Source organism: Argopecten irradians, chromosome 7 (assembly GCF_041381155.1).
Source record: "Argopecten irradians isolate NY chromosome 7, Ai_NY, whole genome shotgun sequence".
Classification (NCBI taxonomy): domain Eukaryota; kingdom Metazoa; phylum Mollusca; class Bivalvia; order Pectinida; family Pectinidae; genus Argopecten; species Argopecten irradians.
Window position 1 is genome coordinate 41,497,183 of NC_091140.1, and position 24,746 is coordinate 41,521,928.

The 24,746-nt window shown below is 34.9% G+C and overlaps 1 protein-coding gene across 2 annotated transcripts; it reads right to left on the reverse strand.

Moving 5' to 3' along the window:
- Positions 1-1,268: 1,268 nt before the first annotated feature.
- Positions 1,269-19,631, reverse strand: LOC138328465 (beta-1,3-galactosyltransferase brn-like). 2 transcript variants are annotated; one of them, XM_069275279.1, is made up of 2 exons: positions 19,219-19,631; positions 1,269-4,719 (listed from the first exon to the last, which is right to left on the reverse strand). In XM_069275279.1, exon 2 carries the CDS (start codon positions 4,294-4,296, stop codon positions 3,043-3,045), a length of 1,254 nt encoding a protein of 417 aa, XP_069131380.1. In that variant the 5' UTR covers positions 4,297-4,719; positions 19,219-19,631; the 3' UTR covers positions 1,269-3,042. The 2 variants fall into 2 exon arrangements, with proteins under 2 accessions (XP_069131380.1, XP_069131382.1); XM_069275281.1 differs by lacking the exon at positions 19,219-19,631 and adding an exon at positions 7,690-7,813.
- Positions 19,632-24,746: the final 5,115 nt, after the last annotated feature.

The window sequence follows — 24,746 nt, forward strand, 5'->3', positions numbered from 1 at the left end:
GGAATTAGCTTATCTCCCCTTAGACCATAAGTACGATCTTACCAGATATCTCGTAGACCAGATAATACATATATATAACAGCCCTTAGGTCATAATTGACACCACAAAGTCTTAACGGAAGAACCAGCAAACTGTTAAAGCTGTGGTGATTTTACATATATAAAATTGCCTAGTATCATTGCCTTAATAACATATCAATAACTTAATATTCATAATTATTGACCTCGTCAATATTTATTTTGTACAATACAGCAAATGGCAACGGGAGTCATCCACATCCACATATAAGTATTATCCGTCCACAATCAACCCCCACCCCCCATCCATTCATCTTTCCATAATAACATCCCATAGTCGTCCTACTAAACTCTCTACTCCCTCACAAAACTAACGCCACAATATGCAATACGTACCGTCACGTTATCGTTTCTGGGTACGCGAAAAGATAGGAATTGGAGTAGGAATAGCAAAGTATTTAAAGAAAAAGCACAGAGCGGGAGGAGTCGTCTGCTATACCATATATCTATTAATTTGGATGACGACTACGAATAGATCCTATCTTGGATTCATCTAGCAGTAACTAGTCCAACCCATCAAGAGCACGGGGAAAGAAATTCGAAGGAACTTGGCCTATCAATTGGGTATATAGATTATGATTTTGAAGCCCTTCTAATTATCCATGTAAAATATATAAAATATATCTTATAACTTTACCTATCATACCTACTCTTCATCGAAAGACCGCAAAGGGGTTTTTTATCGTGCGAGGCTGGGCGTCCCACCCGACGGACTAAGTGTTAGTAGTTAGTGGTTGTCGTGCGCATGCTCGTGAGTTATTTTTGGTGTCCCTACATTAAAACAAACCAAGATAAACCAAGATCTCCTTACGATAACTATTCACCTTGAAAAGTGTACCATGGTACACATACGATTAAAATATCACCAAAATGTGTCACGCTGCTTTCGGCCATCGTACCTTACCAATGTCTCGGCTTTCTGTAAAGCCATACCTTTCATTCGACACATAAAGCTAAACATTTCGACGTTGGTCTTGGTAATTATATAGTATAGGGTTGGCAACTAGGTCACGTGATCTACGACACCCCACTTCACTTAAAGCGATTAAAAAGCACATTTATTCCACCTACACAGTAAGCGAACTACACTGTATAAATACCGGACGTTGCGACCGCTGAAGCGAGAGATTAAAAAACAGATTAGCGGGTACTGCTATTCAATGTGTATTTTACTCATTTTAGGGACTTTATAACGAATCATTTATTGCCAACTTTTATACACAACTGGAGGAAACATCCAAACTAGCTATCCTGTAGATGTAGTCCCATATTTCAATGCATATTGTCAATTTTTTACGCTGCGAATGTAACATGCGATGTCTCTCGGGGTTGTTATTCTCAAAATGGGTGCTACATGTAGATATATCAAATAGGTTAACAATCTCAATATTTTTGAAAAATATGTGTAAGTTGTGTTGAAAGATACCCTGGCCTAGTGAATGTAAATTAATCAAAGTTCACATCCGTGTTATGTGCTTTGTTTTTGTAGTTTACACATCTATTTCAATAAATTGATTACTTTGAAAATCGCCTTTTCAGTTATTTTTCAATAATAAAAGTTGAGACAATGCAAGAAAAAACTGTTTTTGAGTATTTATGAAACCTTGAGCCTGGCTTCAAAACAATATATTGATAGATCTCGGCTATTTTTTGTCTGTCGTCTCCGATTTGATACAAGCTCTCTGATTGGTCCACTCGATCCTAGTAGTCAATCAGATAGTTTGTATCAAATCGGAGACGACAGACAAAAAAATGGCCGAGATCGGTGATCATCTGTTCTGCATGACAATAAATGGAGCGTGGGGATCGCTAAGGGATACTAATGTGTAATTTTTATAAGTAAGTGAGTTTATATTGAGGATCTGCACTTCAGGGATGCATTCGTTGAATGGATGGCGATTTTATTCGGTCTGTGCTCATTAGGGAATTGTGACCTGAGGATGTAGCGTGTACTTTTCCGACTAACGATTTTTACACGAAATAAAATTCGACCATAATCCCATCAAATCATATACCATAGTAACCAGTAAGGAATTGCCTTCAATGTAAGCTAAAAACTATTCAGATCGGATGATTTTTATGGTGTTCAGAGCATTTTTAAATAAATTACCCCCTTTTCTGGATATGGGATACAGGGCTAAGTAAACAACCTTTCAGTATTTTTAGTATTTTTTTTTTTTTTTTTTTTTTGCGCGTCGTAAACCTGTGGTGCGACCAACCGTGGGTCTCCGACTAAGGGACCTGACACGAATTTTTAACCAAAAGTACATATATATGTGTATATATTATAGATACTATATTTAAACAATTCCTGCCGGGTTTGCGTGTCCGGACGATCACGTTCTTATCCAATAAAAACCCAAACATCGCCTTACACACAGTGTTTAATATGTTAGAGTATTTTTCAAAAGGCTATACGTGTAAAACAAAAGCTAAATGTATAGCATACATGCTTAGTAAAAACTATATTAAGATCTATATCATTTTATAACAATTCTTTCTGTAAATTATAATAAAGAGCCATCGAATAGAAGCAACTGTTCAGTGAACTACGTATGTGACCATATCCTAATTTGTATTTTATAATTTACATTCATTTGTGGTCATTTAATGAATAACCAGAACATGGTCATAGAGGTAGCCAGAGTCCTTGGGAACAAAACCTCGGACATATGTAAACTATACTTATAACGCTTCTGCTTCACTTGCTCCAAAGTTCAGGAACTAATTATGTAGGTTCGTAGAATGTCGTAAATAATTGGACACGGTAACGTCAGGTCCTAATTGTTTTTTTTGAGCTCTTTACAAAAACACATACGTGGGTTTGAAATGATATGGAAACGTGCAAGACGATATCAGTCGAAACAGATCTACCTGGTCTAGAGCAAGACGCAAAGGGTTGGACGAAGGTGGCTCGGGGATACCATTTAATCTAAACAGCTCTTAAACAAAATATCGTCCTATTCTACTTGTTTATGGTGCTTGTGATGTTAAGGATACGTAAATGTGAATTCCATGCTGCCATCATTTCCTTTGGATCCCCGTACCCGTGAGAAGCCAGCACAGTTTTAAATTTTGTGTCGTTGTAAGAAACAGGACGGTTTATATGAATCTCGGGATGATGTATCGGTTTTACACCAAGTTTGTGGACAACGATTGCCAGAAAGACATCGTCAAACTTAAACTTTTTCGTGAAGTGGATACCAACTTGAAGTCTTTTGACAAATTCCATTGACATTATTGTAGCCCCAGCACTGAGGAATGGCGGATATTTATTGTAAGGATAATCAGCAACAGACATATACCACTTCTGCTGAAGCCCTCTTTGTGGAAAATCATTCCACATCCGGCCGGCGAAGAGAGAACGAATGATGTCCTTGGGTAAGCCGTGAAGATAGCTCAATAGGTAATCGGTAGCCAGGAACATATCATCGTCCACTAACATGACGAATTCAGAGGCAGAACAATGGCTGACGCACCAGTTTATACCACCGATTGTCTTAAATGTATTGTTGTAATAACTATCAACGAACGACATCTCTATAATATCACGATGTTGTTGTTTCTCCTGTTTAATTCGATCTTTTATAGTTTCGTTTAAAGTTCTCGCTAGCAAAAACGCATGACGAATGACGTCTGCTTTGAAATAAGCGGTATTAACCCAAGTTTCTCGAATACTTTGTCTCCGAGCGAAATTTCCTGGTGCTGATTTGATCATAAACAAGAGAAAAATTTTATGTGTTGAGGAACCACAAATATCTTCCATTGGTTCCAAAAAGGAAAACGGATAAACATTGATAGGTTTAACATCTGTTGTCCCGTTTTCGATGACGTCATTCACTAATTTCGTAAGGTCCACGTCCAATGGATAACGAAACTGGCTGAAGGGGAGTATTTTCATAGGGAGAGTCTCTCTTATCTTCACTGTTGATTGCGAAATTTCTTTCTGTACCTTACTAAGGTCAATTTTTATCTGTGGGGTATTCTCTCTTACCTCCACTCTCGGTTTGTCGTGCAAAGTTACTTTCTGTACCTTACTAAGGTCAATTTTTATCTGTGGGGTATTCTCTCTTACCTCCACTCTCGGTTTGTCGTGCAAAGTTACTTTCTGTACCTTTCTTTGGTCCTTAATGAAAATAAAAACAAGTAAAGCTATTAAGATGAAGAAGCACTTCAAGGCACACGGAACTGATCGAAGGCAAGTAAATCTACGCATCATGATAACATTGGATTTCCAGAAATGCGAAAAGCTACCAACAGGTATTTCTTTTTAGATAAGAAAAGACATTATGACACCACCATGTATATAAATGTTACACGGATGTTATTTCAGCTCACTTCACGAAGTAACATAGCACCATTCCAAGAAATACCGAAAACCAATTAAGTCTTTAATTAAAATTAACTGTTATTGTTTTCGTCGATTTGTTTTCATTGACAAGTGCTTTGTCCGTTGACTTCTTCATCCATTCATCATATCACAGAAGCCGGATTGTTTTCATGTCTGTTTTCTTTTTTAGTGATGAAATCCTTTCGAGATGATTGGCTTAGTTGATTTCTCTTGATCAGCTGAATCAAATTTTCAAAAACTGCAATGTCCAGTGCGTACTACATAATCGCCCGATCATCACAAGCAGTCGATCTAGAACAAAGAAAGAATCATTTTAAATGGGTTTTTTTCATAATTGGTTTTATTTTTGTGTATTTTATGTATTTTAAATAAAATTAATAAATAGTATTTTTTTGGTTGTGTCATGCAGATATGCGTCTCTACTCGCGAGGTCAAAAATGTTCGGTATGAATGCGTAAATGGCAGTGCTTACCACTAATCCGATCTGATCTATATCTCGACAGCGGCGAGTGTCGCCATGAACTATATTTGTATGACGGATGTCACAGTGACCAATGTTTGTAAAGCGGATGTCCTTGTGACATAGATTTGTATGCACACAACCTACGTCACCGGAAGCGATATTGGACTCACAAAAACCACGAAAAAACGCTCAATTCAAGATAAACATTTGCTGAAATCATGACATAAAAGCAATATATCTACGAAACATATCGTGCGTCAAAGACAGTATGATGTTAAAGACTTAATTTATCATTTTCATATAAAAATAAACAGTATCTTATCTGGTCTTCAAGCTGGAACGGTCACCACACAAATAAATGGATATTTCGGTACAAATGTGTTTTAAGATGCTCCATCGCCGACAGAGAATAAACAATTCTCATCATTTGAAAAAAATAATGTTTACTCATGTAAACGTATGTCTAATTAACACAAAAAATATGTAAAATAGAATATTTTGCAAATTGGTGCTTGCGCAATAAGTACTTAATTTCATATAGGATACAGTGCTATGGACTTTTTTGGAAAGTAATTAATTATTTTAACATTTTTTATTTTGAAGTGAAATAAGAAGCTCAAATTTTTCAATGACGGTAATGGTGTAAAGTAAGAAACTTTTGAAACTGACGAAAAAAAAGCACTTGATTCGTCTGCTGCTGTTTTTTTTTTTTTTAATATACTATAGAAAAAAATACCATTGGTCAGCGGTATAGCATTTTAATGCACAAACTGAGGTACAATTTATGAACATTTTTCAAAGGAGTATAATGTATTATAGCTGTATAGTGGGAGAAGAGAAATAGGTTCCCATGTACCCCTCTGGCAGTTTTTCGAAACACGGATTTTTAGGACCGGTATGATGTCTATATTCATTTTATGCTTGTTGCCATTGACAACTTATGTCCCATAGGGGTCATATGGTGGCTATCTTGGATTTCGGTTCCCTAGGCCTGAACCTATTTCTCCTCCCCCACTATTAAGTCATATATTCCATTCATAAAAGGTTACCATACGCGTTGGATGATTGTTCTAAAATATAGTAAGAAGAAAATATTTTCGACTGATGATTCTTGTTCGAGCATTCATGTTCAATCTAAAAAAATATATCTCATAAGTCTTGCACAACACAAATCTAGATAGTATAAATCAGGGAGTTTGTTTTAAGTTCTTCTTTGTGGTACATATAGAGCTTTGAAGCAGACAAAAATAACGCTGTATGTTTCACAAGGGAGGTAACCCTCTATGATATAGTCATACAGGTAGAGGTGATTTGGCCATTGTCCGGCGGATCACAAAATACATCATTTTGATGTGTATTCATACAGTTTGGTCCGAGCTTATGTTCGAAGAAGTGGGCGAGGTCTTCCGATTGTACGCGGCGCGAAATGGGACACTTGTGATTTTGTACACAAAATCCAATTTTGTGTAGAAAAAAATGAATTTTGTTCCACAAAAAGGAGTTCAGATTAACAAAATTTATAACATATTACAAAAAATGACTTTTATTATAGAAACAATATTTCAGCGGACAAAAGTAATAACGAAATTCAATTTTGTAGGCAAAATTCAATTTTGTAGACAAAAATAATTTTGTGAATACAAAATTGAATTCGTCGTAACAAAAATCACTTTCGTCTTAGAAAAAAATGTGTTTTTTTATAATCACCTCATTTCGTTAAACAAAATTATCTTTTTGTGGACAAAAATTATTTTTGTTATGACAAATTTCATTTTTGTGGAAAGAATTCATTTTCGTCTCGACAGAATTCAATTTCGTTAATAAAGTATGCAAATAAGTTTTACCTTTACTTGTAAGCTGCTAACTGGTTGAAACGCTTACAGTTCGCTCGTTCTTTGGCGAAGGGTAACCAGACATGGAAGTTGTGACAGTGAACGAATATTTGTTAAATATGTCCGTATAATCATTACGCTTATTGCAGTTCATGTGCATTTCCCTTGAAAGACTATTTTCAATAGAGTATCCATTTCCACCGTGGAGAAGATTAACGGAATAGGGGTGCGCAGGAGGTGCTTACCTCTGACTTAGGGGGCGCTTAGACGGCATTGTGGGGGAGCTCGAAGCGAGAAAATGGCCGACGTAGTTGTTTAAGTTTTTTTTCAATGTGATCATAGACACAGATATTGAGAGGAAAATTAAAAACCAATAATTTTTGCATGTAGGGTGATATCAATTCTACCGATGAGATGTGTTGATTGAAGCCAAGGATGCACGATTTGTTCAAGCTAAGCCTCATAAGTCGGGGCGTCGGGTGATTTGTTTACATTTTCGCTGTCAAAATACGGAGCATGCGGTGCTTTTATGTACATGTGTGTAGTTTACACTGTGTGTAAAGATACATAATTGATGTTAGATGTTCTAATATTAATTTGTAAGGAAATTTAAGGTGTACTTCAGTGGTGGTATGATGAAATAGTGAATATATTGGGGACGGAGATATGGATGAGTAGGCCGAAAGCCGGCGACGGCGGCCTGGGTGAGCATGACCATGAATTTCATAATGAGGATACGAGTGTTAGGCCTATTTTGCCGCTATATAGTGATTTGTTAGCCTTATATATCATAAACTCATGTCATGTTATCTGATTAAGAAATTACAATTACTCGATATTCCAACTACATATGGAATCCGGTGAGCGATACGTGTATGCTTTATGTTCATATTTTTCTTTCATTCAGGTAATTAATTACAATACTATGTAAATATGTTGCAACTTTAGACAAGTACCTGTACATACCTTAGCCAGGGTGTTAGTTAGCTCAGGGGGCATTGTCTTGATTGAACACTACTGTACATGTAATATTCCGACCGCGCTCCTCCCAAAAATACCATAAAAAATAAAAAATAAAGTAGATTTTCACAAGATAATTAGTAGGTTTAATTAAAGATTGAATCTTGCTTTGGTCGATTTCATGGGGTGATTAATTGAGTTGCTCTTGAAACAAATGAAGCATTTCATTTGTTTCAAGAGCAACTCAATTTATTAAGAAACAACGTTATTATCATTAACGAACAGTTCCCGCCGGAGATAAACGAACGCCGTCGTGTTCTATATCCGGTCTTCAGAAAGGCTAAACGTAACAATCGACAAGTGCCACTAAAAGCTGACAAACTGTTCATTACCGGCCGACAATACCATCCTCCACCTCCTCAGCATCATCCGGATTATTCCGTCCGCGCTCCTCCCAGAGGACCCCCACCGACCTCAGTATCCAACTTTGGCGCCTACAGGATGCGCCCAGACTCGCGCGATCAATTCAGACACACCAGTGTATTTGGGAAAACCCCTGCGCGTTCCAGGGATCAAGCGCCTTAGGATAGTGCTGGTCGCCATCCAAACCAGCCTAACTCATGTCGTTAGGACAGACCAACAGGAGGTCTACCCTTTTGTGGTACCAGTATCATCAACTTTTTTGACTTGAACATTTCTTATCTTAACGTATGTGGTATAAAGCAAAAGCTTATAGTCCCAGAATTCCTAGATCTTATACAGTCCTATGATATTATTGTTTGTGGTGAAAGCAAAACTGACGAATTCGATATTTTGAATGTCCCTGATGGCTTTTCTTATTATGTTAAAATAGGAAAAAAGTTCTGTAAAAAATCTGGCGGAATAGTAATAATAAACAAAACTGAGCTCAAATCGTTGTTAAACTTTCATCAAACAGAATCCGAATTTGTGCAATGGGTTTCTCTATTTAAATATGACATAAAACTATTACTTGGAGGTATTTATATCCCGCCTGATAACTCAAAATACTCTTCACGTGATGCTTTTACTGTAATTGAAACCGAATTGATTAATCTCACCAAAAACTCACCCCAAATTACTCTAATTGGTGATTTTAATGCAAAAACCAGATTTTATCGAGCCAGACGAAGCTCTATCAGATATACTGAATATAGATACAACTGATGAATTACACTCATTCATGTATGACTATAGAAAACTTAGCTCCTCTAACACTCCACTTTTACGATATAGTGAATGTAATGCGAGGATTAACACCTATGGTAGTAAACTTCTTGATTTATGTAAAAAAAAATATCTACATAGTTAATGGCCGCACTGGCAAAGTAAGTTTATCGGTAAAAAATATAATGAAGCAACTGTAGTTGATTACCTTATTGTATCAGCGGATCTATTTAATGTGATATCTAACTTTGAAATTAAATAGTTGATTTAAACCCATTGTTTTCGGATGTTCATTGCAGAGTTGAGATTGTATTTCGCTTTACATATAGCTCTACTTTTATAAAAGACCCTAACCCTGTTCAATTTCAGTCTAACGATAACTCCCTAAAATGCCAAAACAACAGAAGTGATTACTTTATTAACAATGTTGAAAATGATAATGAAGGTATCCTAAACGACATTAATCAGAAACTAGATAATTTACTAAGTAAGGAAATAACTGATATAACTAGCTCTGATATAAATGTTATAACTGACGACATAGGCAACTATTTAAATCAAGCGCTTCAAAAGCATTCGAAGTAAAATGTTATAAGAGAAAACATAACAATAACAATAATAAACCATGGTTCAATGGTAAATGTGCTAAACTTAGGAAGGAACTTCATTAAGCAAAACATAGATATAATAGAAGTAAAAATAATATGAATAGAATTAGTCTTAAACATAATAGCAAGGAATACAGGAAAGAGATAAACAAATGTTATAAATCATATCAATTTAACAAAAAAAGAAATAAGAAAATCATTCAAGAAAAATCCCCAAAATCTTTGGAATATACTTAACAAACTTGATGGGCCTGGTAAATCACGTGACGTTAATTTATCTATCAATGAATTATACGATTATTTTAAAATCCTTAGTAGTAGTACCATTAATGACGATGGTGAGTTTGATATGACAAATATACTAGATGATCAAACTAATATGACATTTAACGAACCTATATCGGAAGAAGAAATAATAAAGGCGATCATAAAGTTGAAAAATAATAAAACTGGTGGTTTTGATGGAATTATAAATGAGTACATTAAAAATACAAGTAACTCTTTATTACCCGTTTAAGTAAAACTATTTAACATAATTTTAGAAACATGTAAAGTTCCGGAATCCAGGACAGTTGGCGTTATTAAACCAATTTATAAAAAGAAAGGCGATAATAGAGACCCGGACAACTATAGGGCAATAACTTTAGTGTCATGTTTTGGAAAATTATTCACTGCAATTATCAATGAAAGGCTGAATCACTACGCAGAAGACGTTAACCTTATTTCTAATGCGCAAGCTGGGTTTAGGACAAATTATTCAACCGCGGAAAACATTTTTATCCTACACTCGCTAATCTCTATACATCTTTCACAAAAGAAAAAATTATATTGTTCCTTTATAGATTTTAAGAAAGCATTCGATATTATACGGCGCGTAGGTCTATGGAAAAAGTTAATTGCTCAAAATATAAGTGGAAAAGTTTTCCGAGTCATTTACAATTTCTATTTGAACACTAATTCTTGTGTTAAATAGGGAGGCGAAATGTCAGATTTTTTTCATATGTAATGTCGGAGTAAAACAAGGTGAAAATTTATCTCCGATTTTATTTTCCTTTTATTTAAATGATATAGAAAGTTTTTTAAGTGAAAATAATGTGAATCCATTGAAAGAAATTGAAACTGCATGCATTACACATTGGATTGTATCAATACTGTTCTGATGTCGGAATCAAGAGATCGTCTCCAAAAAGCACTTGATTGTTTCCATAGATATTGCGAAACATGGAAGCTTACTGTAAATGTAAATAAAACAAAAGTAGTGATTTTTGAAAACAAGAAAAGTAGAAGAACACATACATTTACTTTTAATAATGATAGGCTAAAAATTGAAGATTCCTACTCATATCTTGGTATCATTTTCAATTATAATGGAAAATTTTGCAAAGCTGAAAAGAAGTTAATAGAAATAGTGAATAAAGCACTTAATGCTCTATACAGGAACATCCGAAATGTTTTTCTTCCGATTGATATCCAACTTAAATTGTTTGATCCACTTGTGGCTCCTATCTTACTGTATGGTTGTGAAATATGGGGATATGAAAATACTCAAATTATTGATAAAATCCATATGCAATTTTGTAAATATACCACATTCTATGGTACATGGCGAATTGCGACTTTCTGGCACAAGCTCATCACGGGGGGGGGGGGGGGGGGGGGGGGGGGGGGGTGGAACTATCTAGTGTGTTATATACTCTTGTTAATAAACTTCATTTACAAGGTCAAATTGAGTACAAATGGCTGGCTTTTGTTTAATCCATTTTTTATAATACTGGTTTCAGTAATATGTGGAATTTCCAAAACACATGCACTATTAGCAAAGATAAGTTGAAATTATGTATCAAACAAAAATTAATTGACCAATTTATTCAACATTGGAATAACGATATTGATAGGTATACCACCCGAAGTGATAATATCAAAATAAAATAAAAAGAAAAAAGAAAAAAAAAAAAAAAAAAAAATGAATACAAAATTTTATTCAAAGCTGATGATTGGATATTTTTTGTCTACAATATTAATGTAGAACTATATGTTTGAAAGAAATCAAGGAAAATCTCCGGTTTAGATATCGCCAAAAAACAGGGACGTAGATGACTTATAAATCATGTATATGGAAATTAGACTCATCTTAATCAATTTTAAATGAGGTGATCATTCTGCAGATTAAAGTAGCTAGGCTAAACGTATATATACGTAACGTAACCCCGCGGGGCCCACCCATGCGCCGTTCCAGCTAAAATAGGGTCTCACCCCGATCCCGTCCCTCGCTAACGGAGAGTAATTTCTGCCAAATTTCAACCATGGAGAAATTTTACTACTAAAAGCACCTTTCAATGTTAATGAAAATCTTAATTCATCTAGTTCTGGAATTGTAAACTACGTAAAAACCACCGCATGCTCCGTATTTTGACAGCGATAAATGTAAACAAATCACCCCATGCCCCTACTCGCATGATTTATATGGCTTAGTTTGAATGAACCGTGCATCCTTGGTTCCAATCAACACATCTCATCGGTAGAATGGAAATCACTCTACATGCAAAAATTGTTGTTTTTTTTTTATTTTCCTCTCAATGTCACCGTGTGGTAATGACCCCGGAACTAGGTACCCCCTGAAGCGAGAGTGAGAAAATCAGGATTTGAATAGAGCTAAGATCATAGCTATTATCTGCATTTTGAAATATATTTTATTGTCAATTCAATAGACAAAAAATATCAGGCAAAAGTTATTACAACTTTAAAAAGCCTTCTCATAACATACAATGACGAAACAAGAGACAATATATATTTGACAATAATAATAACATTAAATACAATTCATTTTTTATTTTTATAAAACCAAAATCTTTTGCTGGACTTGATAAATTGAAGCACGTGTCTGAAAATACTTTGAATTATATGAGCAGAATATAGCAAGCTACCGCGTAGTGAAATTTTCAAATTTTTATCAACATTCAAGTTTCCTAAGTTATCTAATAAAATAATTCTGCCATTCAAATATTTCAAATATTTATTAGATTGGAAAAAAAGAAAGGCACTCTTACACTTATGACCACAGATACAATTTAGATTGTTGATGAGGTTTGCACGAAACAAGTTTTACTGACTGCACCGATGTCTTAATTTTGCATGTACAACATTTGTATTCGTGTCACCAAAAATTGTAGTAGGCTGGATCTTTTTCATCATAATTACATGACACACTTTTAAAAAAATGCTAATGAATATAATGATCTAGTCGCTTTATCCAAGTCATTCTACATACATGCAGAGAAGAATGTATAAAAGAAGATTTAGTTAGAGAAAGTCTGTGAAGAGGAATTCCATAATTGCTGTTAGTTCTTAAATCATAGTTATAAGCATCAGCGACGTTTGGACAAAGAAGTGAGTGGAGATAGTTTGGTGATAAATTATTATCGATTTTGTAGACTAAACTGTTAGTTTTATCATGTGCGTCTCTAAGAAAGTGTCTCGAGGCCCGGTTCGGGTGGCCGAGTGATTATGATGTCCCGACATATTTCCGCAAGCCCTCCATCTCTGGGATGCGGGTTAGAATCCCATGTGAGGCAGTTGAAAGTCACTGACCGCTGGATGGTTGTTTTTCCCCGGGTACTCCGACTTTCCGCAACCAACAAACCATGCAAGTACATTAATGACCCTGGCTGTAAATAGGACGTTTAACTAATAAAATCAAAACCAAGCGTTTCCTAATATAAAGCTGAAACAGTTACATATGAAAGTAAACCAGTAACAATTTTTGTGACTTAAATTTTATACATCTGTAATCTATTGTTGTTTCTTTTTCATGTGCGATATACTACACATAGATAAATAATTTCCTTCTTATTCACATTCAGTATCGCTAATCGCTATCACACTCACCCTCAAACATCTTACTCATACCATCATCATCATCATCATCATCATCATCATCACAATCATCATCTATATCGTCATCATTCCATGATTTTTATCATCGTCATCATCATCATCATCAGCATCTTTATTTCTAAACTTGACAATAGATTAGGTACCAATATATATATATATATATATCATAGTAAAACGTATTACCTTCTCGACAATTTCGTGGATATTGAATATATTTGGATTTACAAATGATAACCCAATAAGTGAGTGGGAACGAAATTAGTGCGTTTTTGTACGTGTCTTTATGTTGCAGTTCACTGGTTACGAGAAACAAACAAATCCCAAATTTATGCATGATTGTAAACTGTTAGTAACATTTATAATGTAATAATGATGCATATGAGCCATTACCGTAAGTCTTAAATAGTTATCCTTTCTGTTTTTACCAACCCATCACTGAAAAGATATATATAGTAACTATAAGCCGTACAACTCCCTTCATATAAAGTGACTGCATTTGCTATGAGCCGTACACCTCCTTCGCTATATGCCGTACACCATTGCGATTTGGACGATCCTTTTGACATAAATGAAACGGGATGGGAATAATTTTTCTTGTGAATCTACCCTTATATATCAAAATAGAGTAATGTAATACTAAAATATGTAATTATGGTCGGTGGAAAGTTTTTTCCAGCATCTGTTCTAACGACAGACGATTTACGTCGGTACCTCCCTTGGCGAGGTGACATGTTTACATCTGTCGAGTTTTGCGACACTTCTAAAACACCATTTATATATGGTATATATCATATTGTATGGCTGATATATACGGAAACACGTGCACCAAACGTCAGTATCCAAAAACGTCTTAAAATGCAGATAAATGCAACAATCTTAGCTCTGTTCAAATCCTGATTTTCTCACTCTCGCTTCAGGGGGTACCTACAGTTGGGAGCAAGCTAAACTTGGTAATGAGGTGCACAGGAGAGTTAACATCGTAGTGCACTAGAGTTAACATCGTAGTGCACTAGAGTTCACATTGTAGTGCACTAGAGTTAACACTGTAGTGCACTAGAGTTCACATCGTAGTGCACAAGATAAATGAACCTGATACTCCTACTTATTGCATAAATTGTACATGTACAATCTGTTCATGTACATATTTCATTGAATGGTTTTTAATATCTTTCAATTATTTCAGATGAATCACCAAATGTACTAAGTATTTAAAAATTAGCATAACTAAGTCAGTGTGTAAATAACTAATTTATTAAAGAAAATGGTTACTTTTATTGGTGTACATTATTATATATGGGTTTCATCTGAGTAATTTAGCCTAATATGAGTTTTAATATCAAAGTAAAGACTATACCGTAAGCTGCAATATGGCTTGACCACATGCATCTTTTCTTTAGATAATTTTTTTCAGAAAATAATTGAATTTATTTATTTATTAGGATCAAATATTTCATACCTGTTATAATACATTTACTAATAGCTACATTTATTACTCAGATCAAGGACGTATAAATCCTTGCTCAGATCAAATATTAGGTATTCTAGATATAAATAGCTATATCTATTTTAATTTATTTCATGTATTTAATTTTTTTTCATTTGATTTTATTATTTATTTATTTGAATCATATATCTTTGTTTTTGCCATTCTAGAAATTAACAGCTATATATAATTGCATTTCAAATTAAGAATGTCAGATTTTGTACATTTAGCAGTTTTGGCTATTACACTTTTATTATACCCTCATAAGTCGCTTGGTGAATTTTACCTGTACTGGCCAGACTTCAGGCGCAGGGCAATAACCAAGCTTGAGTCTATTTTCTATTCGTGTCATAAAAAAAGCTAGGGGTCACCTGTCTTGTCATGCATGACTGCCCCTCCCCTAATCCTGTAATTACCTATGAAGCCAGTTCAATTAACACAAAAATTGTGATTCCTGAAAATACAGGTGAACAGGTGCCATATGGGTGTGTTCTCCATTTGCCCACTTTTTAGAGAACAAAGAAAAGTGTTGGTATAAGAGAACAATGGAAAACCAATTATAGTCAGTTCCATATTAATTTTTACCTGTGCTTACATGTTTTCGTTTACCTGAGCTACCTATAGTTTGTCAAAAGTGGGGAAATAGAGAGATAGCAATAGGTATGTATACAGTACAGTAACAGTATTAAATAAAATTATGTGCATTTTGACAGACAAATCTTTATAAATTTCACCATTAAAATGGTGAATTAAAGAACAAAATTGTATCCAAGTTTTAGGAGAATTAAGTGTCAGAAAAAGTGGAGTTTTTACAAACTGTTGCAATTTCAATTATTAGTTAAAAACAAATACGTGATGTTTATTTTTATTATTATTAGTAATACACATATTCCACTATTATTATTATAAAGACTGTGTCAAGACAATAATGCTTGTAATATATATACATGTTGGCATGTGCACTTAAATCATGTAGCTACAGATCGATATAGAGAATATATCATAAGATACTGTTTAACTCTATAGGATGATACACGTAACAATATATATATGTACATATAGATACAAATGTATATTGTACTTGTATCTAATTAATTATACCATGTACAGTTGTATACCATATATATCAAACTGTACTGATGTCCCGAAATTCCATTTCTTCAATGACAAAAAAAATCAAACATACTGTATATATTTGTATGTTAGCCATCAAGAAAGTAAAGATATTTTAAATACCGTATACGTTTTATTCAATATGCAATATTTGGATTCATTTAAATATCTTTTGTTTTAAATGTTACACTGTAATAGCGAAAGTGTAACCCGCAAAACTTACATTTGCATTTGAATTTGTATGATTTGGCAAGTAATTTTGTCATGTATATAGATGTATAATGCGCATCCCTCTTATCACACTTTAAAACCTAAGCATTTCTACAGAATATAGACTTCTGCAGATTGCAAGTTGTTTGAGAGAATGTGAATGTTATTGAGATGATTGTTTAGCTAGTGATAGTTCGAACACTGATTTTTGATAATAAACTATATTTCAGATAGTTCGAACATGTCAAATTATGAACGTAAAAGTACAATTTTTGTCGGCAAAATGGCTCAACGGCATTCCTAAAAATGACGATAAATTGCAGTATAAATATTTCAGTAGAATTGTCACAAAGGTGATATCTAATGAAAAGAGGCGTAAACATAAACTGCATGATTACATAATTATTACCATAAACTATTTTTATAAATTTGTTGAATGTGAATTTTCTTACAAATGCCACTAGAGTTTATACATGTATGTACCTCAATACATGTAGCTTTATATCCAAGAAAGTCTGTTTTGATTGAACTACATGTACACCTAGCAACTATAGTTATCATATATGTGTTTATATGTACATGTACATGTATTTCAATGTAGTTTTATGAACATATATACACGACGTATATGTTTGTCAAAAAGAGAGGAATGGATTTTGAAGTTTTTGAAGTTACGACCAAATATAAATGTTACGTTTGATGTGTTAATTATATTTTATTAATATAAAAAATCAAGAACATAGCTGACATCACAAAAAGAGTAACAAATTAAAAGATTATTACATGTAATATTATTTCCGTCAGATAAGATAATTTATTAACGTCTCATCTTAAAAGATTTACAATCATATTAAAACATTGAAAGGTACAAATCTTTAAAAAAAGACACTCTGAAAAGAGTTATGAGAGACTTGTCCTAAAAAAAGTCAAATTCAAACTTGTTTACATAAAATATATTGTACTTTTCTCTATACATTTATATATCATACATATAAAGGTATACATATAAATATGAGTAAATATCAATGTATTAAAACATTACATGTTATACATAAATGATACCCTTATGGGATAAGTACAGGTAAAACACAGGTTAATCAGGGATAACTTCTCTGAAATAGACTATAATCCTTGTCACAACATTCTGCTAATTATCAAATTATAAAAAGTGGGCAAATGGAGATACAGGTGAACAGGTGCCCTATGAGTTTTGATTTTTGAAAAGTTACAGAACTTTGTATTTTGTCAAGAATCAACAATATAACTGATATATTATAAATTAAGTTGAAATTTATTAAAAAAGTTCTTATTATTAGCTACCCTTGTATCCAAATAACTCTGTCAGAGACATACAAATATAGATTCTATATGTCTCTGACCCCATGTGGTTTTGTTTCATATAATAATGATAATAATAATAAAATTAAAGCTACTTTTTATCAAAATACGCCTATTCTTTCAATTGAGAATTATTGTTATAATATTGTTTTTTCCCTCAAAATGAGGATAATGTATTCACATTGTTTTGTGTCTTGTTTTTATTTTATTATTATATTTTTTGAGGAGATGGAGAGGGGTTTATTAATTATGAACTATATAGTTAAATTTATACTACATGTGTACATGGACATGTACATGTATATATGTGCATTCCAAACATGCTTCGAGACAATACCCCATGGGCTCCTTTATACCCCAGCCCCATCCCAAACCTACCTAGCTATATTATATGTGTATTTCGCCACTCTGATACTTATTCTGCCCTCTTGATATGAATTGTTTTACCTGAAATTTAACTAACGTGCTGGCTCAGGTATGCATACGACCATCATATATACAAGTCCAAGAAAAGAATGAGATTACATGAATGAACGTGTAAAATCAGATATTTAGATAATATACTGCATAATTTTTTTGGTAAAACCTATAATCTAGCTACAATAAATGTAGCTTCATGAACACTGTATCTAAAAATACAAGTTATTTAATTGACAATTTTAATTGTCCATGCACACTGTTGGGATTACTTTCATCCCCCACATTGCAATTCAATGTTAGTAAGGATCCATATGGTATCCGGAAAATTCATTCATCTATTTATTTCAAAATGAATATAAGTTATACCACAAATTTGAATATACTTGTATTTGTAAGGTTATACTGGAACATGTGTGTATCACGTACAGGCACTGTAAAACTGAAGTGCACTACGTAGTGCACTAGAGTTAACATTGTAGTGCACTAGAGTTAACATTGTAGTGCACTAGAGTTAACACTGTAGTTAACTGGAGTTCACATCGTAGTGCACTCTAGTGCACTTCAATGTTTAGTCTAGTGCACTACGTTGTTCACTACGTGTACACTACAAAGTGCACTAGATACCAAGTTTAGATTGCTCCCAACTGTAGTTCCGGGGTCATTACCACACGGTGTATATCTAATGAGAGGTCACGTTACAAAATCGTGATGAGACAGTTCATTTGCATATATTCATATTTAGATTCGGTGACAAAATTGACTTTTGTGACACAAAATTGAATTTTGTGTTCAAATTTCATTTTTGCTTAACAAAACTCAATTTCGTCCTCAAATACGAATTTTGTCATGACAGAAATGAATTATGTGTTCAATTTTCACTTTTGTCTGACAAAACACAATTTCGTCTGCAAAAACAAATAAATTTTGTCAAGACAGAAATTAATTTTGTGTAGACAAAAATGAATTTTGTGTGCTGGAAGATAATTTTTGTAAGACGAAAATGATTTCGTTATGACAGAATTCAACTTTTCAGATTTTGATTACAAAAAAATAAAGTCCCAATCGGCGACCCCTTAGATTGGTGTCCATGTACACCCGGGACACATATGTGATTGACACATACGTGTACTGAGTGTACTTGGGCTACATATATATTTGAATATACAACTACATTGTATTTGATAAATATTAATTTGAAATAGCAACGAGATGTAACATAGTAGATAAATACATGTAGAAATAAATCATAATGATCTATAATAATTATTTCATTACTGTACTTACTTTACATGTGGTGCCCACGACCATTCGCAGACTAAAAAGATCATCTGACAACGTGGCTGGGTACATCCTCCGTCCCGGGTGTTCGTCGCACTATCGCTTACTAATCCCTGGGAACATGGGCCTTGTATGCTGTAAGTCAGCAAGGCTTGAGTGAACACCCATATTTTGACTGCTGATACACGGAAGACTCTAACCGTGTACCCAGTATTACACATATACAGGTGTCCGTATAAATGCCAAGTCAAGTTACATTTCATTTAAATCATTCAACCATCACAATACACGGCGTCGGGAATTCTTTCAGACTCGTCCCCATTGCAGGGACACCCTAGTAACATCAGGAATGTGAAGTGAATTAACAATCTCGTCAATACATTCTTTTTACATCACAACAATTGAAAACAGGAGTTCTTTCAGACTCGTCCCCATTGCTGGGGCACTCTAGTAACATCAGGAATGAGAAGTGAATTAACGACCTCGTCAATACATTCTTTTTTTACATCACAACAATTGACAACAGGAATTCTTTCAGACTCGTCCCCATTATATTGGGCACTCAAGTAAAATCAGGATTGAGAACTTATTGATCCTAATTCTAGCAGAATATGCTAGCCCTTTGAGAAAAAAAACCCCAAAAACCCCATTGGTTTGGGTAAAGTTCAGATCATAGTTTATTGCGCATTACATAATCATAAAATATAACAGTACAACAATTACAGTTATTTTTTATAGAATAAACTTAAACTATGATCCTCCAACTATACTAATTGCTAAAGCTACCTTAATTATATAAAATAATTAATCTAAGTTAAAATAAATAAATAAATAGATAAAAAGAAAAGGGGAAATTCTAGGGTGTGTGGGAAAATAGAAAGAAAGGGATTTGCCTGCTGCCGCATTGCTTGCACATTTCAAAGTGCTGATGTTTTCACATCAGACAGAGCATAGTTCTATTATTTTTATGATTTCCCATTGGTCAGTTATTCTAATTAAGTGCTGATTTACTAATGTAAGGCTTTTAATCCCATTAGTCAGTCAGAGTATTTATCACTCTGAAATTGACCTTATACAATCGGAAACACGTGTTCCCAATGGGGGATAACCATGGTAGCTAGACCCGCTTACTTCCTTCCTGTACACAAATAAATAACGCGATGTAATATCTTTCGTAGATAGCGCCATGAAGCTGTTTCTGAAACAGGGCTCGTAAAGCTTGATGGTCACATTAAATGACGAAGTGCTTTCCCCTTAGATATGGAGAACAGTCTAAAACACTTGTCACCACTCCAAGAAGTTCCAGCTTGGTAGGTCCATAGGATGCCTGTCCTTTATTTAGTCCTTTTGATCCAAAACGAAGAACATGAGGTTTCCCGTCCTCGTGAATTTGATGCAAAGTGTATCCGATGCCTTTAGAACTGGTGTCCACCGCGAGACGGAAATCTAAATCAAAGCGCGGAAATGACAAAACCTCACTGCTTGAGCTTGTGAAAGCTCAAGTCACAATCACTACTCCAACACATTTTTTGAGTAATAGATGCATAGTTTGAGTCACTGCACTGTAGTTTGGTATGTATTTCCGGAACCAGTTGAACATTCCGAGCACGCATTGAAGCTGTTTCCTGTCCTTTAGGACAGGATGTTCTGCAGGTAGGTCTATACGGTTTTGAGTTGGTTTAATACCCGCTTTAGAAACCTTATGGTCTAAGAAAGTACAAGAGTCTTTAGTATTTTGTCCATAAGAAGTTCAAATGAATAAGGTGATGTAAATAAACCCATAGACAACCTCAACAACTTAAAGGTGCCATAACAAGTATTGAATGCTGTGTATTTTGTTGATTGTCATCTATGGCCATCTGAAAGAACCCCGAACTTAAATCAAGCAATGAGATGGAATTTGTTGTACGGTTGGCAAATGATTCTGTCAAGTCCTGCAAGTCAGGAATAGTAAATTTAAAGTCAGATGTCTGACTATTCAAATACCGAAAATCGCAAAAAAAGAATCTGTAATATGATAAACTTGACTGCCTTGTGATCTCCTCACCTGCTTTAAGTCTTGGCTTATTACGTTTGGTGACTAGTACAATAGGACTAGATATAGGGATTTCCTCAGTTTCAGACACTGGTTTGATAATACCCTGTCGTAAAAGCTCATCAAGCTGATGCTGAAGCACAGTTTTCTTATCACTAGGTAAACGATAAGGTTTCTGATGCTTGGGTACAAAATTTGGTTTTAAATGGATTCTATGCTTCACCATCTCAGTGTAACCTAGATCAGGATTCTCAGGAGTGACAAAAACATCTTTGTATTGGTACAAACATTTTTGTACTTCAAGTGACTGTTCATTTGTCAAATTTGATCGACTATCAAAATTAAAATTTGAAGCAAAAGTTTGAAAATAATCAGACATGTCATGCTCATTGTGACTATTATTATCACTGATATTAGATAATTACATTAGAACAAGACAATGGAAAAATTTCTGTAAGATTGTCACATAACTGAAAAGATGGCAATATAATACCTTTCTTGATATAAACAACACTATTTCCAGGATTAAGTATTTTGTTAGGAGTCAACCGATCAACATCACATGTAACAAGAGATTTGGCTACTAAAACACCTTTGTTCATAACATCATAATGTCCAATGTTGACACCTGGTGTACCAATGGGCACTACATCTGGAAATTTACCCATAACTATACACTCTGAGTTAGGTTCAACTTGTACAGAAGACACGCATCTGACTTTGATACTTTTCTTTACATCAGGCAAAATCTGTTGTTTTGAAAAATCTATAATAATACCATGATCTTTCACATATTGTGTACCTAGAATCAATTGGAGTGAAGTTTCCTGCATGATATACACAAACATATCAAAATATTCCATAGTACTAGATTTGTAAACTAGTTTCAATGTAGCTGTACCAATAATATCTACAGTACTATTGTTAGGAAGTATTACACTACTATCTGTAGGCTGAAAATCTGAAAGACTTGCCAAAAATGTGTCAAAACAATATTTTGAGACAACATTTAACAGAAAAAAAATTGATACATAAAATGGTGATTTTTACATTTGTTTACATGGCCATCAATGCAATTGTTACTTTATCATCATTACAATCATGTTCATTGGAATCAATCATAGTACAATCATCATAGTTAGCATTTGATATAACTGTCTGATATTTGGCCTGAAAGGTGGCCTATGCTTTCAGGCCTTGCCCGTTTAACGTCGGACAAGAGGAAGCTGCGTGTCCTGGGAGCGAACACAGTTGGCAGTGTGGGTCAGACATTGCCTCGGGGCAACGTAAACAGTTTTTTGCTTTGTGACCCCACTGCTTACACATCTGACACTTGGAATTAGGGAGTTTATGTCCTTCACCACTCCAATTACAAGCATGTTTTATGTGTCCTTGACCTCCGCAATGGAAACACGTTCGCGACTTTGAGTTCGAATCCTGTTGGGAGCGAGACTGCTGTCTGGTGTCCTGGGCATCAGGTTTAGGCTTCCCGCCATATGTTCGAGTATCCGCGAATGTTTCCGGACGCTGCATGGGCTCTCTCACTTCCAAACTGTCTAATCGTTTGGAAATATCCTCCAATTTCGTTAAGAGCTGTGTCATAGGGTTTTCGTTAAGCGAGATACAGCTGCAACGGCCATTTGACTAGGGGACTATTGACGGTAACCATGAGTTTCACCGATTCTGGCAGAATGTAAAGCATCTCGTTATGTTGTCGCTTTACCCGCACTGACAAAAAAGGCAAGCTGTGGGGGTAGACCCTCAGTAAATTTTAATGCAATGTCTCGGTCTGACTTTCCAAGACGCTTCCTCTTCTGGAGTTCTATTGAATGGAATTCCTCCAGTTACTGCTCTGGGCGTAATAGCAAATGTCGGAAGGCAGCTTCTTCAGCTACTGAAGCTGGTTGGTGTCGGAGCAAAATTCTTCTCTAAACAGGGCTTGCACATTGAAGAAACTTGACCTAGAATACGGTGAAAGAGTTCCAAACCAAACCAATGCTGGACCTGTCAAGTGCAGGTGGAACGCAGCCACGGCCTGCGGGCTCGCTGAATCTATCTGCGATAATGTCAGATATGATTGAAACTCTGTCAGAAATTTATCACCGTCTTCAGACGTCATCCCAGAAAAAATGTTCAATGTTTTTTCAGGTAAACACACTGGGGCTTGTATAATAATCGCTTGCCTATCCATAATACCGTGGGGTTGAGATTGGGATTGGGCTGGTTGATTGTTCTGTAATGGTATCATGGAGGGTTGGGGTGGCCACATGTTTCTTGCCATATTTGCTGTGATTTCTGGCGTCGCGGGTTGTAAATTTAGTGAAAGGTCCATCATAAAATCATGTATGTGACTGGTAGCTAATTGAAAAAATCTCATCCAAAATTCATAGATATACAAAGTTCACCTTGATGTTGGGATCGTTTTGAAATTCTCCACCATGTTGCAGTTCTTGTTTGGGGGAAAATGATCAACGTCTCCGTTATGTTCCTCCATTTTTATTACGTTCTAATTATACATCAATACATCACTTCCGGTAAGAATTTCCGGATTTTGGTATAAACTAAAAGTGAAAATGGACAATTCCGGAATTAGCTTATCTCCCCTTAGACCATAAGTACGATCTTACCAGATATCTCGTAGACCAGATAATACATATATATAACAGCCCTTAGGTCATAATTGACACCACAAAGTCTTAACGGAAGAACCAGCAAACTGTTAAAGCTGTGGTGATTTTACATATATAAAATTGCCTAGTATCATTGCCTTAATAACATATCAATAACTTAATATTCATAATTATTGACCTCGTCAATATTTATTTTTTACAATACAGCAAATGGCAACTGGAGTCATCCACATCCACATCCACATATAAGTATTATCCGTCCACAACCAACCCCCTCCCCCACCCCCCATTCATTCATCTTTCCATAATAATATCCCACAGTCGTCCTACTAAAACTCTCTACTCCCTCACAAAACTAACGCCACAATATGCAATACGTACCGTCACGTTATCGTTTCTGGGTACGCGAAAAGATAGGAATTGGAGTAGGAATAGCTAAGTATTTAAAGAAAAAGCACAGAGCGGGAGGAGTCGTCTGCTATACCTATATATCTATTAATTTGGAAGACGACTACGAATAGATCCTATCTTGGAATCATCTAGCAGTAACTAGTCCAACCCATCAAGAGCACGGGGAAAGGAATTCGAAGGAACTTGGCCTATCAATTTGGTATATAGATTATAATTTTGAAGCCCTTCTAATTATCCATGTAAAATGTATAAAATATATCTTATAAACTTTACCTATCACACCTACTCTTCATCGAAAGACCGCAGAGGGGTTTTTATCGTGCGAGGCTGGGCGTCCCACCGACCGACGGACTAAGTGTTAGTAGTTAGTGGTTGTCGTGCGCATGCTCCTGAGTTATTTTTTGGTGTCCCTACATTAAAACACAAACCAAGAATGTCTCCTTACGATAACTATTCAC